We start from the raw sequence: 14559 nt of genomic DNA, 5'->3' as shown, positions 1-14559 counted from the left end.
ACTACTGAAGTTACTGAATTACATAGTGCAGCACAGAGTATCAATTATCCAGCTTTAAAGTAGTTTATATTTTGCTTGCACAGAAGCTTGGCAAAACAGTAAGGCAAGACTTGCTTAATCAACAGGAAGAATACATATATTAATACACATGAACAAGACAACTAAAAGGAACAAGTACAAGTACACTTTTGTAACAAAACACAAAAAGAAAAAATATATATTATAGGGTCAATCATAAAAATGATCCGTGATTATAAAGTTGGACCCAACATCTTACGATCCCGGTATATTTGACATGCTGTTCACCATAGGTAGTTCTAACGACAATTGATTTAAGTCTTCTTGGAAGCTTTCTTTGCAGGCGACGGTGAAGCCGATCCGTTAGACTTGCCGTTGGAGCTAAGTTTTTCGGAAACAGCAGCAGCAGCAGCGGCGGCGGCCTCAGCAGCGGCTTTCTTCTTAGCAGCGGCCTTCTTTCCTTGAGATCGGTAGGACTTGATGTAAAAACCAATGAACAAGAAAAGGTAAGAAGAAATGAGAGCACAGCCGTAAAAAGCAGCGTATTCCTCACCAGCGCAAGTTCCAGCATTTGGCATCCATGGCCAGTAAGTCGATGTGAAGTAAGTGTACGAGGCAAAGTACACGAAAAAGACATCAATGATGAACTGAATGATCTGAGTTCGGGTGACCCACTCTTTCCACCAAACCCGGATTCCGCAAGACGACAAGAAGTAGTACCAGTACATAATGACGTGAACAAACAAGTTCAAGGTGATGACAACCCATGAGACAGAGGTATGGCCCACAATTTGGGAGTAGCAAAGAGCCGCGGTTGCGCCATGATGGAAGCAATGGAGGAATGCTGATTTTATTAGCTAACGGATTCACATGTCAGCAGTAACTTACTCAAAGGCTTTTTCTTGAGGAACAAAAAGATCGTATCGATAAACTCAACCTAAACATCAAAGTATTAGCACATTTGTTTGCTTTAAACCCAGTTAGGCAGCCACGCTCAGAGTGGTGGGCATCCATGAGGGTTGGGGTAATCAATAATCACGTGCATATTTGGTGAGGTAGTTGAGCTACACAACAAAAAAAAAAGACAAAGTTAGCTTGTAAACAACAAAAAAGGAGTACACAAATGCGAATTGTACGACGCGTGTAAAAATGGCCACCATTTCTCTTTAGATTTTCAAAACAATTCTGCCAGAAATAACTGTAAAAACAAGTGTAGATTTAGAGCACAGTTGAGTGATTACGGCAATTGGCGCGTTAACTTCTGGCCAACAAGGCCTAAGCTTCGGCGATACACCCTTCCACAAGAAACATCAAGAAAAATGCGTACCCAGTCAAACACGCGTCATGCAAAACAGATTTGTGTTACAGTTATTCAACCGAGGAGTACTTACATAATATAAGGTCACAATTGGCTGAGTCCATGACCCGGCATTGCAAATAGCGTAAAAGAGACCGTGTCTGTAGAGAATAGGAAATAACTGCTCAATAAAGAGAGTGAGCAACACAGCCGAGAAGAATGTGAGATAGAAGTTGTGCAGACGGAATAAAAAGGTAAGCTTCCAAGGCCGGTGGCTCCGCATTACTTCACGGCCTCCAAGGATGAGAGCATAGTAACCACCGATGGTAAGCAGAACTGGAGTTACTGTTGACAATGGGAGTGCGCCTTGAACGAATTCGAACTCCGAGGGATCCCAGCCGAGAAGAGAAACACAGACGTCAGTGAAAATATCCCAAAGATAGATACCGAACGGCCTGTCAACAGTGGGTATCTGGAGTTTTGGTTCCATATAGGACCAGGCCTTGTCTACAATGGCGGACATTTTGACAGGAAAATTTGGGAATTTGAATGAAGAACAAAAAAAAAGAGTGAAATAGACAACAAAATAACAAACAAAACAAAAAATACGCGTTTTGAATGCGACTTTGTCTTGTGAAATTGAAGCCCAAATCGCGATAGAAAGAGAGAAAGAGAGGAAGACAAATGGAAGAAAGCAGACGCTGGTTTTGGAGAGATGCCGGACCGAGCAAAGCAGTATAAACTCTGTGATATTATGGCATAAATGCAGTGTAATTTATAAATACAAAAATGCATTTTTTAAAAATGCATTTTGTCAAAACACATTTTGCTTAATCACTCCATCTCGAGAAAGATCCTTTTGGCCAACCCTTTCACAGTCTAAGCACATCTCCACTCATCAACTTAACTTTCTTTTATATACAACTCAACGCAAATGGCATCAGTTATTCGATCTTCTGCTAGACTGGCTGCTCGTCAGCTTTCCACTCCTGTCTTCCGGGCACGTATTGTTGCTGCTCCGGCTATTTCCCGACAGGCATTTGTCCGAAACTACTCTGCACACGATGCTGAGACCTTTGAGGAGTTCAACGCTAGGTATGCTATAGATAAATATAATGATTGCGCTTCTTTGTGTCTTTGTCGTCAGTGCCTGTTCCCATAATATTTTGCAATATTACGCGAGAGATAAACCGTGTTTTTAAAGGTAGAATTGAGCAGGTTTTTTTTGCCGAATTTCGCGGTGTTTGAAGAAGCTTGACTCGGAATAATACTATTGATGTTCTATAAGTGGGTTTCATTAATCACATTCAGCTATTCCATGGATTATTGTCAAGTTATTTTCATATTTAGGCTGGTCACAGGTCAGATAGGATGTGCTTGAACAATTACCGAGCAAACGTCCGACCAATAAACAGACAATCAGATTCAGATTTTCAACCGTTACCAATGTCGATATTATGAGGATATTTCTTGAAGTTAATAAGCATCAGCACTGGTTGTAATGATGGACAGGCTGAAATTGTGTGGTGGATGTGTCGACTGATTTTCGCGGCATCTGGTTGGTTGAATCAGGGGTGACAAGGTTCGCGCAGCGCAACAACAGCAATAGAAATAATGAAACAACGCTTTGGATAGCTTTGAAAATTATTTTTTCGAATTTATATTGTTGCTGTTATTTACTGGCATGGACTTTTTGTTTTGGGAGAAGGCAGTCTTCAGGCACATCAAAGACACAAATAATGCATCAATCAGTACAAAATCATTACTAACATCTGTAGATTCGAGAAAGAGTTCGACGGTGCTTATGACTCGTTTGAGGTTCAAAGAATCTTGACCAACTGCTTCTCATACGATCACGTTCCTTCGCCTACAGTCGTCACTAAGGCTCTCGAGGCTGCTCGTCGGGTCGATGACTTTGCGACTGCCGTTCGTGTTTTTGAGGGTATGTTATTTTTTACAATATTGATAGTGTAGTTTGTTGATTTGCAATAGCTATCAAGATGAAGGTCCCATCGCCCAACTTGTACGACGCTTACGTCGATGAGCTTGCTGATGTCCGTAAGGCTCTCGGTGTTCCACTCAAGGAGGAGTTGTTTCCTTGAGTGGCATTGTCGCTATATAAAGGAGTAGATATGGCGATTACTGGCATTGGATCTACAAATTTAGATCTGGGATGGGAGAAAAATACTTGTTAAATTAAGCTTGTCTCTACATGGTTTATTACGTAGTCTGGTAGTATTTAAACGAGTCTACAAGTGGCTGATTAAATGAGTTAATAAATAAATCAATAGTATAAGTGACAACACTGCTTTTGTATACCAAATCATCTAGCAAACAAGACAATATCAGGCATTTATTCCTTAAACATTAGTTGCATGTCAAAAACAATAACCAATAAAGTCAACTTACGTAGATCCACTTGAAGATAGTAGGAGTGTAGGTAACAACCTCTTCCTTCTTAAACCACAAGCCGATTTCCTTCTTGGCGGAATCGACAGAGTCAGATCCGTGGCAGACGTTGCGGCCGACATCCTTATATGTTAGCTCTTGCAATTCAAATTATGTCGTAAGAACTTACAATGGCATAGTCGCCACGGATGGTACCGGGGACGGCATCAGCAGGGTTGGTGGCTCCGAGGAGAACTTTAATAGCATTAGTCTTGAAAAAGCAAGGAACAAAGACAATGGCACATACCGCGGCCAGTCTTGACAACATTCTTTCCCTCCCAGACCATGGCAAGAACAGGTCCAGAGAGCATGTCTATACTGTCAGATGACTGTACTTCAAATCAGTCGATAAGCATACACTTAACAAGACTATGATTCAATTAGATATGAGATCGACAAAACATTGGATGACAACCTACCCAGGGAAAAAAGGCTTAGTCTTCAAGTCACCGTAGTGCTCCTCGAGAAGAGACTGCGAAGGCTGAGTAAGCTTGATTCCAACAAGCTTGAATCTTTCATTGCGTAAGTATAAACTGGTCGAATAGTGATAAACAGAAGCAACATACCCTTTTTGCTCAAAACGAGAGATAATAGGAGAGATGAGTCCACGCTGGACACCATCGGGCTGAGCTAGTTAGAACATATACAATCAATTGAATTATTTATCACTTAAAGTACCTTAATAGCAATGAAAGTTTGTTCGGTAGACATTCTTGGACTTGGAAATGACTGAAATTCAGGTACAGAAAAAGCCCAGAGAGAGTTTTGATGCGGTGAAGGAGAAAAAAAACGCATAAGTTCATAGAACATTTGAGCATGTAAAATACCCTAGCCCATAATTAGCACTAAAACCTCGCGCTTACAATATCTACAAATCCCTTCTTTCTTACACTACAAATACGGTTGTCCTCGAAAGCAAAACAGATCATAAGTTCGCGCTTTTTTCTGTCGAGCACACTCAAATAAACAAAAACCAAGCACTGTGAGCCCGTAGACTTGCATGTCAACCGCCGCCTGAATTGTACAGTCGCGCGGTTTCGTCGCATCACGTCGTTAAAGTCATTTGCTTTTTTGTCGCTGTTGTCACGGCGTCTGGGTGCTGCTAACCGCTTGCCCCTACTCGCTTCAGCGCTCTCAATAGTTCTACCGGTTCTTCCTGCTGCTTTATTTCTTGCTCTGGTCGTTATCCGCGACTCGACACCTTATTCTGTTTCGCCTCGCAAACGCAAAAGACGACTTGTAACCCCCGCAAGACGCGGCAGGCGTTCAAGTATTGTTACGCGATTTAGGAGATTAGCAATGGATTCCCCTGTTGCCGCTTATCCTACCCCGAATGCTGTTCGCCGGATTTCAAGTTTAAGAGCGACCTCGGGCAATCGGGTGTATAAACTCAATCTGGTCGATAAAGTCAATCAGCCGTCAAATAGCGCTACTTTATCTTCAACAATTGGCCTCTCTACCCCAGATGATTTGTCGAGTCCAGTCGAATCACGACCGTCATTATCGGCCCGTGAACGGCGAAAGAATAGGACGTTTAGAATGAGTCTGGCTATACCAAAGGCACCTCCACCTACAGCTGCTTCCCCAGTAGAACAAGATACTCCGTCAGCCGGTATGTACTTTTTTTGATATGTCGTGGTTGCATAACTGATGTGATTTAGCTCCGGATTTATTTGTATCTCCAAAGCCCCCAAAGGTTTCAAGAAAGAAAACAGACTCCATAATATCTGATGATCCTACTGATTTTCTTACAATGCTTGCAGCGAAGCAAAGACGTGTTCTCGAATTGCGAGATGAGTTGGGAAAAGCTGAAAGCGATTTGAAGGAGTTACAGAAACAGTGGTCTACTCATGAGGATCGTACTCGTCGGTCAGTGCAATTGCAAGCAATCACTGGTGGCGCGTTACAGAATGTAAGACCGCGAACTAGTCTTGACAACCCGAATCCGCCACCACAAATGTCGACAATTACCGCAACAGCTTCAACAACCACTGCAACTAGTATGACTAAATATACGACTGGCAGTGCAAGTGGCACGACCGGTGTCAGCGCGGATGGTGAAATTGTTTCCAGCGGTGCCAACGCCGGGAGACTATTGGCTGGATCATTTCCGTTTCCAAGTCCACCAAAGACTGCGCCGTCTGGCCGGACATTTGCACCACGTTCGTCTTCACTTAATGAATCAGTTTTAACGCCAGAGAGTGCAAAGACAAACGCACATGAGGGTATTGTATCGCCGTCGAATGACGACTTTGAGTATGATGATGATCTACAAAATAATAATGTGAATATTCCAATTCGCGCCGATGAAGTAATTCATATGGGTCGGAAGTTGGCTGAGGGTCTCAACAGCCACTTTTGGAATTTTTATGAAGACATCAAACAGGCTGCCATTGGTGATGATCTGATTCTTGATGGCAAGTCGACGACATCGCGACCCACTGACCGCACTTCATTGGATTGGAGACGGAGTCGAACGTTGACAAGTGACTCACGCCAAAGTGCGTCAGATTATGTTGATGACGAGAACGATAACATCCAGCGATCGCCGTCTCCACCGATCCGGCGGATTTCTAGTTTTATGAACTCTCCGGTGCGAAATGAACCGCTTGGTGTCGACTCACCAGAGTACCGTGGATCACCTCAAAGTAAACATCGTCACACCACGAATGGAGATTACTCTGGCTACAGTGTCCTACATGAGATGCCTGCAGGCGCGTCATCGACGTCGTTGATTGACTTTGAGTCATCTGAAGATGAGCTGGCACCTGCACAACCTGATCCAGTGCCTGAGAGCGTGCAGTCAAGGATTGCTGTTGCGAACAAACGGTTTAGTCTTTATGGCGCAGAATTTGACATGCTCAACAAGCCGTCGCTTTTCCCATGATTTGCAAATTCTACTCATGTTTATATTTTTTTTAAAGAACGAAAGTTTCTTTATTCATTTATTTGGCGCGCTTTTTTGGTTTTTATTTCATTGCTTTCGTTTGGATTATAATTACGATTTTTATGTATGAGAGATTCGACGTAAAAAGATAGATTGAATTGTACTTTTAATCGAATGCTCAGGGTTAGTTCGGGTTATCTGAAATGCGCCGCACGTCCAAAAACTTCTGTCGAAGAAACTGCAGAATCAGCAGAGAAGATTCAGCAGGCACAGAATAAACGATGAACACATCGAGCAATACGAACGCGGGAGTGATTGGGATGCCACCGGCGAGCTTTCCACCAATGCCGTTTATTCCTCATTTCCCTCCCCATGTACCGACAGAGGAGGAGATTGTGTTACAACAGATGCAGATGGGCGAAGATTTCTGGAAGTCCTGTCCAGTTAAAGGTGTTCTTGCTGGTGGAGCAGGGTTTGTGCTAGGAGGAGCATTTTCTCTGTTAATGGGTAGCATGGCGTATGACGTACCAGTCGGGTTAGGTGGGCAGCCATTATCGACTTTGCCGCTTAAGGAACAGATGCGGGTTCAAGCGCGGGAACTAGGGGGTAAGATGTGGGGTTCTGCAAAGAGTTTTGGTAAGATTGGTGGTATTTTCTCTTCGGTAGAGTGTTCTGTTGAAGCACTGCGAGCGAAGAACGATATTTGGAATGGAATTGCGTCTGGATGCATGACAGGAGGAGCATTAGCGATCAAGAGCGGGCCTCAGGCTGCATTAAGTGGATGCGCTGCATTTGCTGCATTTAGTGGAGCAAGTTAGTAGTTGAACTGTCTAATTGTTGCTGGATTGGGCTAATGATAAACAGTTGATTTGTATATGAGAAAAGACGAACGGCCACCGGCGGACAATGACGAGGATTAGAAGAACAGTAATAGAATGTGAGATAGAGGAGTTTCGGTTGTAGCATATTATATATAATGAACTATTCGACTTTTTATAATTTTGTGTAGTATGCTCGTCTGGACTCACGAAGAACAGACAAAGAAGTATGCCTGTGTATAATATACGTAAGTGCATATTTTAGATACACGATATATATATATGTATATTATATATCGATGTGTGTTATAGTTCATATATTATGTTGTGTAGTAATTTAATATTACGTATGAGTCTACAGAAGAAATGAACGGCTTGACGCGTAGCGCGTCTAGATACAGCAATGAACGCGTCACGAGAATTAATTGCGACCGTGACACGTCAAGTCACGGGTTTGAATGCTGTAAGCTTGTTGTTTTACTAATTGGATAAGGCTAATGAATTCTGACTTCAAATCCATCTTACAAATACATTGTTCAAAGAGCCATCGAGGACGCGACTGACAATCAGTACAGAATCCCGGATCGTGAAGATGTTTTTGCTAGTTATCAAGGGTATCTATACTTTTATAACAAAATACGCTGTACCTAATGACAAAGACTGGTGGAAAAATACAGTGTTTTGGTTCGTGATGATCTCGCAGATGAACTAGAATCGCGTATCAATAGTATCTTCAACATGGAATCAGAGGTAGGGGCTGTGTTACCCAGAATGAAATAAAAATACTGACAGCACAGAGTACATTACATGCTCTCGTGATGCTGTTGCATTTAGCACAGTCTTCTGGACTTGAGAAGCCGATGCCAGAGGAACTGATCCCAAAACAACCAGAAACTGAGAACAAGCTTGACTGGGCAGACATCATTCGAGATGAACCTTTAGAAGGTGATCATTGGAAAAACTGGCAACCCACGCCAGAGGACGAGTCGTCTACTGATGATGATAGTCAACAGGAACAGGAAAAGGATGCCAACGATAAAAAAGAAGAAAACTACGACGACAGTGAAGTACGTGAAAAAGTTCGTTAACAAATGTGTATACAACAGCTAATAAATCAGGAGAGCGAATACGAGTCTATCGACCTTCGACTGAGATTATCATAATTTTTAGGCCACTCTCAAATTACTTCTGCAAGACGTATCCGAAATAATCAAATCCACCTGCCGGGTCAGGAATGGTTTGAGTGGTCATGGTCCAATACTCGCGAGCAATAACGGCACGGGCGAAATGGGGTTGACGGTACGATATGTAAAGCATTTTGCCGGACGGTTTAAGTATCCGATTTACCTGGAAAAATGTCAGTCTAAATGAACCAAGAATCTAAAGATGCATACCTCGTCCATGTACTTTGCCGTTGATTCCTTGATTTCAACAGGGATGTCCCATACTGATCCGGTGTAGCTCAGTAGTGCGTCCAATGTGCCCTACATCAATCAGCGAGTGCTACAATGATCAATAAAGACTTACCTTATCAATTGCAACGTCAAACGTGTTGTCCGCAAAAGCAACCATATCTCGAACATCCATGACTTGCCACGTCATTCCCTTGTCGTTCTTATACAGTTCACCCATTTGCTCAATACAAGTGCTCGCAAAGTCAATGTTGGCAATGTGTTTCAGCCCGGCATCGTATAAGTCCTTTGAGAGTGTCTATAATTTTAGTGCCTGTGTTGCAAGACAAAGTCATACTTACGCTATTACCACAACCAAGCATCACAAGCTTTAGATTAGGCGACTCATCCCATTCAATGTGCTGCCTAAAGAATGGCTCAAGATCTGTAAACGTCTTGAACCAGTCGAATGTAGAATTTTCATCATCCTTCTGATATCTTCGATCCTGTACAGTTAACAGAAAGTCATAAAACTACTACTTAGTAACGTACCCAGTACTCTTTTGTCTGCAATCGGTCGACCTCCGACAATTTCAGGTCGGCCATTGTGATTTTATATGACTTGCTTCGAGATGAGCAGAAATTTACAGTTTACCCCTGAACACAAAACTAGTGATCGACATCATTTTGTATCGACTGTTCGAGACCCTGAAAGAGCGCCATTTATATTGCGGGTTTGATCCGTATTCACACTTATATCATCACATAATGAAGACTGTCCAGCAGTTTCTCGAGCTGGCTCGAACAGCTGTTAGAACCGGATTTAAAAACGAGTCGATTCTGCTCGTCACCGGCAACGAATCAGCAGGTAAGGATCTACGTTGCAGAATACGCAAATAATGACTAACAAGCTATAAAGATCTCGACTCGTTTGCAAGTTCGCTTTTGTTTGCATATCTTACTGCGTCGTACCCTCGACCGAACTGGCCGACCAAAGCATACAGCGCTATCGTTCCGCTAGTTAATATTCCACACGAGGAGGTGTCACTCAGGCCAGAACTGCACCATTTACTTGACACTCTCAAGATTCCAACCTCCCACTTGATTTGCAAAGACGAATTCCTTGAAGCTGCTGGCGATGCTATAGTTGACGTTTCGCTTTTAGATCATAACAACTTGTTGTCCGAGCTTGGAGAATTATATGGCGACAATATAGTTACAATCTTGGATCACCATGAAGACGAAAACTTGCACACTGAAGCGAGTCCGCGCATAATAAACATGGTCGGGAGTTGTACGACACTAGTAGTAGAGTACTTTTCCGACGTGTTCAAACTAAAAGACGAATCTGACTTGCAACCACAGTCTCTGATCGATCTTGCGAAATTAGCATTGGCTCCAATCCTGGTTGACACGGCAAATTTGACCTCGAAAGATACACCGGCCGATCACGAAGCCGTTAAAATGCTGATCACGGTCTTGACTGCAGGAGCAGTCTCGACACAGTCTTCTGACGACCGACAACAGCAATACTATGACGAACTCATAACTGCCAAGCGCAGCATTGACGACTTCTCATTACGCGATATTTTACGGAAAGATTATAAAGAATGGCAAGAGGACAATGGCGTTAGGGTCGGCATCGCGTCCAGTGTCAAATCATTAGCATGGACGGTGACCAAATTTGGCGAAACGGATTTCAAGAATGGGATAAACGACTGGGCAAAAGAGCGCAAGCTCGACGCGTTTGCATTTATGGACTCCTTCACCGATGCCAAAGGCGCGTATCGCCGAGACCTGGTCGTCGTCTCGTGTACTCCCAAGGGCGACAAACCAGCTCGCGACTTTGTGACTGCAGCAACCGAAGAGTTCAAACTTATCGCGTTTGACTCAAGCGACGGTGTCGCGACCAGCACGGACGAGTCTGCCGGGTTTTGGTGTTTTAAGCAGCTCAACCTTCAGGCTAGCCGGAAACAAGTTGCGCCGCTGATACGGCGCTTTATGCAGGCGTAGATCAGTCAGTCCTGCGGCTTATGCACGGGTGCGGCGCCGGGTCGAAACGCGCTTTACGCGATCTGACGATTGAGTGAGGAGGCATAACGATGCACATTAGTTTGGGATGTGTGAGTATTAGGACTGACTGTATGATCCGAATGCATTGAAATGACCCGAGTAAACGCTAAAATAGATGAAACGTAAATTGACCTTTCTAGAACAGTACGAACCCCCTTATTTTTAGGTACATTTCACCGTGAAGCTCTGAGCACTGAGGCGTACTGAACGCACCAATCCTTGCAACCGCATTACACATCACATTCAAAATGGTGTCCGGGCAACGAAGAAAGCGTGAGCTATTGTCGGTAATTGCACTGACTCTGATTTGTACCGTCTTTGGCTTGTACTACTACGCCCGGAGTAATGGCTCTTCCGTGTCTGAGGCCGAACAAGTCTTCAAACCATTCAAAGCCGGACAGAGCATGAACCCGCTGCTGGATGAAGTACATGAACCGGTCGGGACGTTAACACGCGCGGAAGACGGTAGACAGCGAGCTAACGCGACCTTGCTTTCTCTTGTTCGCAACTCTGAACTGCGAGGGTTAATAGGTACAATGAGGGATATTGAGCGTACATTTAATTCCAAGTTCAACTATCCGTGGACGTTCATCAATGACGAGCCGTTTACGGAAGAATTCAGACAGAGGACTCAGGCGATTACAAACGCAGAGTGCAGATACGAAGTCATCCCGAAAGAACAATGGGACACTCCTGCCTGGATCGATCCAGATCTGGTCGAGGTTTCAGGCAACATCTTGGTGGAAGATCGTATTTCGTACGCCAAAATGCAGAGCTACCATCGCATGTGTCGGTGGAACTCGGGGATGTTTTATAAACACCCAGCGTTGCAGAAGGTCAAATGGTATTGGCGAGTCGAGCCTTCGACAAGATACTACTGCAGCATCGACTATGACGTCTTTAAGTACATGGAAGATAATGACAAGACCTATGGTTACGTTATTAACATTTACGATTCACCTCAGTCTATCCGTACGCTTTGGCCGACTACGCTCGAGTTCATTGCAGAACACCCAGAGTACGTACATCCGAACAACGCAATGGCATGGCTCACAGAGAACTCCCGACCAAATCACAACGTCCTCGCAAACGGATACTCGACTTGCCATTTCTGGTCGAACTTTGAAATTGGAGACATGGACTTCTTCAGATCAAAAGCGTACGACAGCTATTTCGACTACCTCGACCAGGCCGGCGGGTTTTTTTACGAACGATGGGGCGACGCACCTGTACATTCAATTGCGCTCGGTCTATTTCTTGACAAGTCTAAAATCCACTGGTTCAAGGACATCGGCTACCTTCATCAGCCATACTATAACTGCCCGGCGTCGCCAAAATGCAGAGGATGCGAAGCCGGAAAGTTTACTGACGCAGGATACTTGAACCGCGAAAACTGCATCGACAAGTTTTTCAAATACGTTCACGCAGATTAACGAAGCATGCCTTTAAAATAAGGAGATTTTTTTGTATATATGTTTTAACTCATGATTATCATTCAAAACTGTCACGTGCGCCGATAAAACACCGGGTCCAATGCGTCACCAAAAAACCAGAGACAACAAAATACAACCTCACACACCAGGCCATCTGCTTTGCAAACCTTCTAACCATCTTGCATACAGCAATTGCTCTATGGCAGATCGTCGTGGAAAAATGCCTTTCGGAGAAACTGTCTCAGCCGGTTTGGCAGGCGCCGAAATGACTTGCAATTGCTCGTTCCTGTCTAGTTTAGCACAAGTACGTCAGAACAAAATTTGATTCTAACTTACTCGTGAATTCCATGCATAAGCATTTGCAGAATCACAAACTCAGCTTCCGGGAATACTGCGTCAAGATTCTTCCAGCCATTTACAAACCTATGAATTGCATCAACTTGCACTACTGATCCTTGAGTTTTTGAGAGCTTCTCAAAAATGTCGCTTATTACGTCAGTATACGCCCGCCGACCTAGCTTTCCCTCCTCGCTTGTCGGTTCAATCTGTGGCTGAATATTTTCCTCATCGGGCACAGACACAGTTTGAGCATTGACTTTACTCGAGGTCGTTTCTCGTAAAAACCGTGATGGTCTTAACGTTTTCTGTCGACTATCTGATCAGCCTGATAAATTGTTAACTTTGCTTTCTTACTCAGATCCATTTAAAATAGCAGAATTTCTGCTATCCATCGTGTGGGCACGCAGGCGGTTCCTGCCAATGCGAAGATTGCTGGCCGACTCGCTCAAATCAGATTGGATTTTGCGCGACCGTAGAGTGCCTTGGATGTCGTCATCATCGTCTGAAAGTGGCAGGCTTGTAGCTTGCGAGTCAACAGTAAAAGACCACGAGTCCGCATTAGCAACAGATGCCATGGTTGCAATCGTTTCCTGATAATAGTTTGGCTGAGATCTATCAATTCGTCTTGCTTGCCACTCATTTCGTCGTGCTATAATCTCCCGCAACTCGCTCGTAGTTCCTGCATTTTTGATGAACTTATGCTTCAGCAGTTGTTTGGCTGTCATTAGTAACGTTTATAAACAAACATAACAAACCTACCAGATGGTCTCATCTTATGATCTTTAACAAGACATCTAGCAACAAAATCTTTAAATTCTTTGCTGAAGTTACCGTCCAATACTGGTGGGGTGGCTTTTGGAATCAAAAACAAAACTTTCATGGGATGATATTCCGACAACGGGGGCTCGCCTCGAGCAAGCTCAATTGCAGTAATTCCTAGCGACCATATATCAGCTTTACAGTCGTATGCTTCCTGTTTGATGACTTCTGGCGCCATCCAAAATGGAGTCCCTACAAACGTATTGCGACGCGACTTGTTATTAGACAGCTGGGCCGCGACACCAAAGTCAGCAAGCTTAACATCACCACCATCTGACAGTAAAATGTTTGCGGCTTTGATATCGCGGTGGATCTTGCCAGTCCCGTGCAAATACGCAAGACCTTCAAGCAATTCGCGACAAACAATAGCAATTTGTTTTTCTCGAAACGGACCCGGTTTGAGCTGCTGATTAGCATACTACAGGTAGTGTCAACAGTAAGCTTACTAAATCCAGACAGGATCCACCAGCAAGATACTCCATTACTAAATAATGTCAATACAGGTCGAGCAATTATGGCGAAATTCGTACTAATCCACAGCTTGTATCCTCTGATAAAGCATCCTAATCTTGTCAGAACAATCAAAAACAGCCAAACTTTGTACATACCGTAATATTTCGTAACGTGTGGACTGTCACAGCCACTTAAAAGTGCAATTTCAAGCTGGATTTCAGCTATATCGTCATCGCTTGACTCGAGGTCGATCTTAATTTATTAACGACTTGATCTACGGTATTAAGCGTAACAAATACCTGTTTAATTGCAACAACTTCTCCCGTTTCTCTGAATCATTGTTAGTGAAGTTAATGAGAACACTTAATTCATACTTGAAAATAGCGCGGTAAACGACACCAAAACTGCCTGATCCAAGCTCTTCGAGTAGTGTGAACTGCTCAGCAGTGCATACACGCGGTATACCCATTGCTCGTATAAATAAATAAAGCCGTCAAATTGGGGTCGAGCTAATGTGTGGGGGAAGGAACACAAAAACAAAAGATTTGTTTACATTTCTCGAGGCGATCAAACGCCGGACCGC

General features: G+C 43.7%; 10 protein-coding genes across 10 annotated transcripts; 6 read left to right on the top strand and 4 right to left on the bottom strand.

Moving 5' to 3' along the window:
- Positions 1–114: 114 nt before the first annotated feature.
- V1512DRAFT_255770 (GNS1/SUR4 family-domain-containing protein) lies at positions 115–1981 on the bottom strand. Its single transcript, XM_066914855.1, has 4 exons — positions 1410–1981; positions 1062–1082; positions 907–955; positions 115–862 (listed from the first exon to the last, which is right to left on the bottom strand). Exons 1-4 carry the CDS (start codon positions 1836–1838, stop codon positions 333–335), a joined length of 1029 nt encoding a protein of 342 aa, XP_066773949.1. The 5' UTR covers positions 1839–1981; the 3' UTR covers positions 115–332.
- Positions 1982–2193: 212 nt separating this feature from the next.
- On the top strand, positions 2194–3615 carry V1512DRAFT_255767 (cytochrome c oxidase subunit VA-domain-containing protein). Its single transcript, XM_066914854.1, has 3 exons — positions 2194–2410; positions 3094–3257; positions 3308–3615. The coding sequence occupies exons 1-3, from the start codon at positions 2250–2252 to the stop codon at positions 3415–3417; spliced, it is 435 nt and encodes a 144-aa protein (XP_066773948.1). The 5' UTR covers positions 2194–2249; the 3' UTR covers positions 3418–3615.
- V1512DRAFT_255765 (nucleoside diphosphate kinase) lies at positions 3579–4529 on the bottom strand. Its single transcript, XM_066914853.1, has 8 exons — positions 4442–4529; positions 4330–4388; positions 4183–4275; positions 4122–4132; positions 4011–4076; positions 3894–3958; positions 3725–3847; positions 3579–3674 (listed from the first exon to the last, which is right to left on the bottom strand). Exons 1-8 carry the CDS (start codon positions 4472–4474, stop codon positions 3669–3671), a joined length of 456 nt encoding a protein of 151 aa, XP_066773947.1. The 5' UTR covers positions 4475–4529; the 3' UTR covers positions 3579–3668.
- A 136-nt stretch (positions 4530–4665) lies between these two features.
- Positions 4666–6855, top strand: V1512DRAFT_255763 (uncharacterized protein). Its single transcript, XM_066914852.1, has 2 exons — positions 4666–5375; positions 5425–6855. Exons 1-2 carry the CDS (start codon positions 5063–5065, stop codon positions 6648–6650), a joined length of 1539 nt encoding a protein of 512 aa, XP_066773946.1. The 5' UTR covers positions 4666–5062; the 3' UTR covers positions 6651–6855.
- A 139-nt stretch (positions 6856–6994) lies between these two features.
- On the top strand, positions 6995–7570 carry V1512DRAFT_201901 (Tim17/Tim22/Tim23/Pmp24 family-domain-containing protein; the record flags this gene model as incomplete). Its single annotated transcript, XM_066913235.1, has 2 exons — positions 6995–7463; positions 7515–7570. 2 exons carry the CDS (start codon positions 6995–6997, stop codon positions 7568–7570), a joined length of 525 nt encoding a protein of 174 aa, XP_066773945.1.
- A 301-nt stretch (positions 7571–7871) lies between these two features.
- On the top strand, positions 7872–8556 carry V1512DRAFT_244653 (uncharacterized protein; the record flags this gene model as incomplete). Its single annotated transcript, XM_066914337.1, has 4 exons — positions 7872–7931; positions 8039–8082; positions 8128–8218; positions 8266–8556. 4 exons carry the CDS (start codon positions 7872–7874, stop codon positions 8554–8556), a joined length of 486 nt encoding a protein of 161 aa, XP_066773944.1.
- On the bottom strand, positions 8537–9540 carry V1512DRAFT_255758 (S-adenosyl-L-methionine-dependent methyltransferase). Its single transcript, XM_066914851.1, has 5 exons — positions 9412–9540; positions 9222–9365; positions 8996–9178; positions 8863–8952; positions 8537–8815 (listed from the first exon to the last, which is right to left on the bottom strand). Exons 1-5 carry the CDS (start codon positions 9463–9465, stop codon positions 8651–8653), a joined length of 636 nt encoding a protein of 211 aa, XP_066773943.1. The 5' UTR covers positions 9466–9540; the 3' UTR covers positions 8537–8650.
- Positions 9435–11063, top strand: V1512DRAFT_217919 (uncharacterized protein). The gene is made up of 2 exons (XM_066913615.1): positions 9435–9727; positions 9779–11063. Exons 1-2 carry the CDS (start codon positions 9628–9630, stop codon positions 10870–10872), a joined length of 1194 nt encoding a protein of 397 aa, XP_066773942.1. The 5' UTR covers positions 9435–9627; the 3' UTR covers positions 10873–11063.
- V1512DRAFT_255756 (glycolipid 2-alpha-mannosyltransferase-domain-containing protein) lies at positions 11064–12845 on the top strand. The gene has a single exon (XM_066914850.1). The coding sequence runs from the start codon at positions 11181–11183 to the stop codon at positions 12363–12365; it is 1185 nt and encodes a 394-aa protein (XP_066773941.1). The 5' UTR covers positions 11064–11180; the 3' UTR covers positions 12366–12845.
- On the bottom strand, positions 12392–14530 carry V1512DRAFT_255753 (kinase-like domain-containing protein). Its single transcript, XM_066914849.1, has 9 exons — positions 14351–14530; positions 14276–14306; positions 14132–14228; positions 14054–14086; positions 13970–14007; positions 13464–13926; positions 13059–13422; positions 12702–13016; positions 12392–12651 (listed from the first exon to the last, which is right to left on the bottom strand). The coding sequence occupies exons 1-9, from the start codon at positions 14443–14445 to the stop codon at positions 12504–12506; spliced, it is 1584 nt and encodes a 527-aa protein (XP_066773940.1). The 5' UTR covers positions 14446–14530; the 3' UTR covers positions 12392–12503.
- Positions 14531–14559: the final 29 nt, after the last annotated feature.

This window comes from Lipomyces arxii (assembly GCF_038497795.1).
Source record: "Lipomyces arxii strain Phaff 12-163 unplaced genomic scaffold V1512scaffold_1, whole genome shotgun sequence".
In the NCBI taxonomy this organism is placed as follows: Eukaryota; Fungi; Ascomycota; class Lipomycetes; order Lipomycetales; family Lipomycetaceae; genus Lipomyces; species Lipomyces arxii.
The sequence above is the reverse complement of the archived record's forward strand: the minus strand, read 5'-3'. Positions and strand labels throughout refer to the sequence as shown.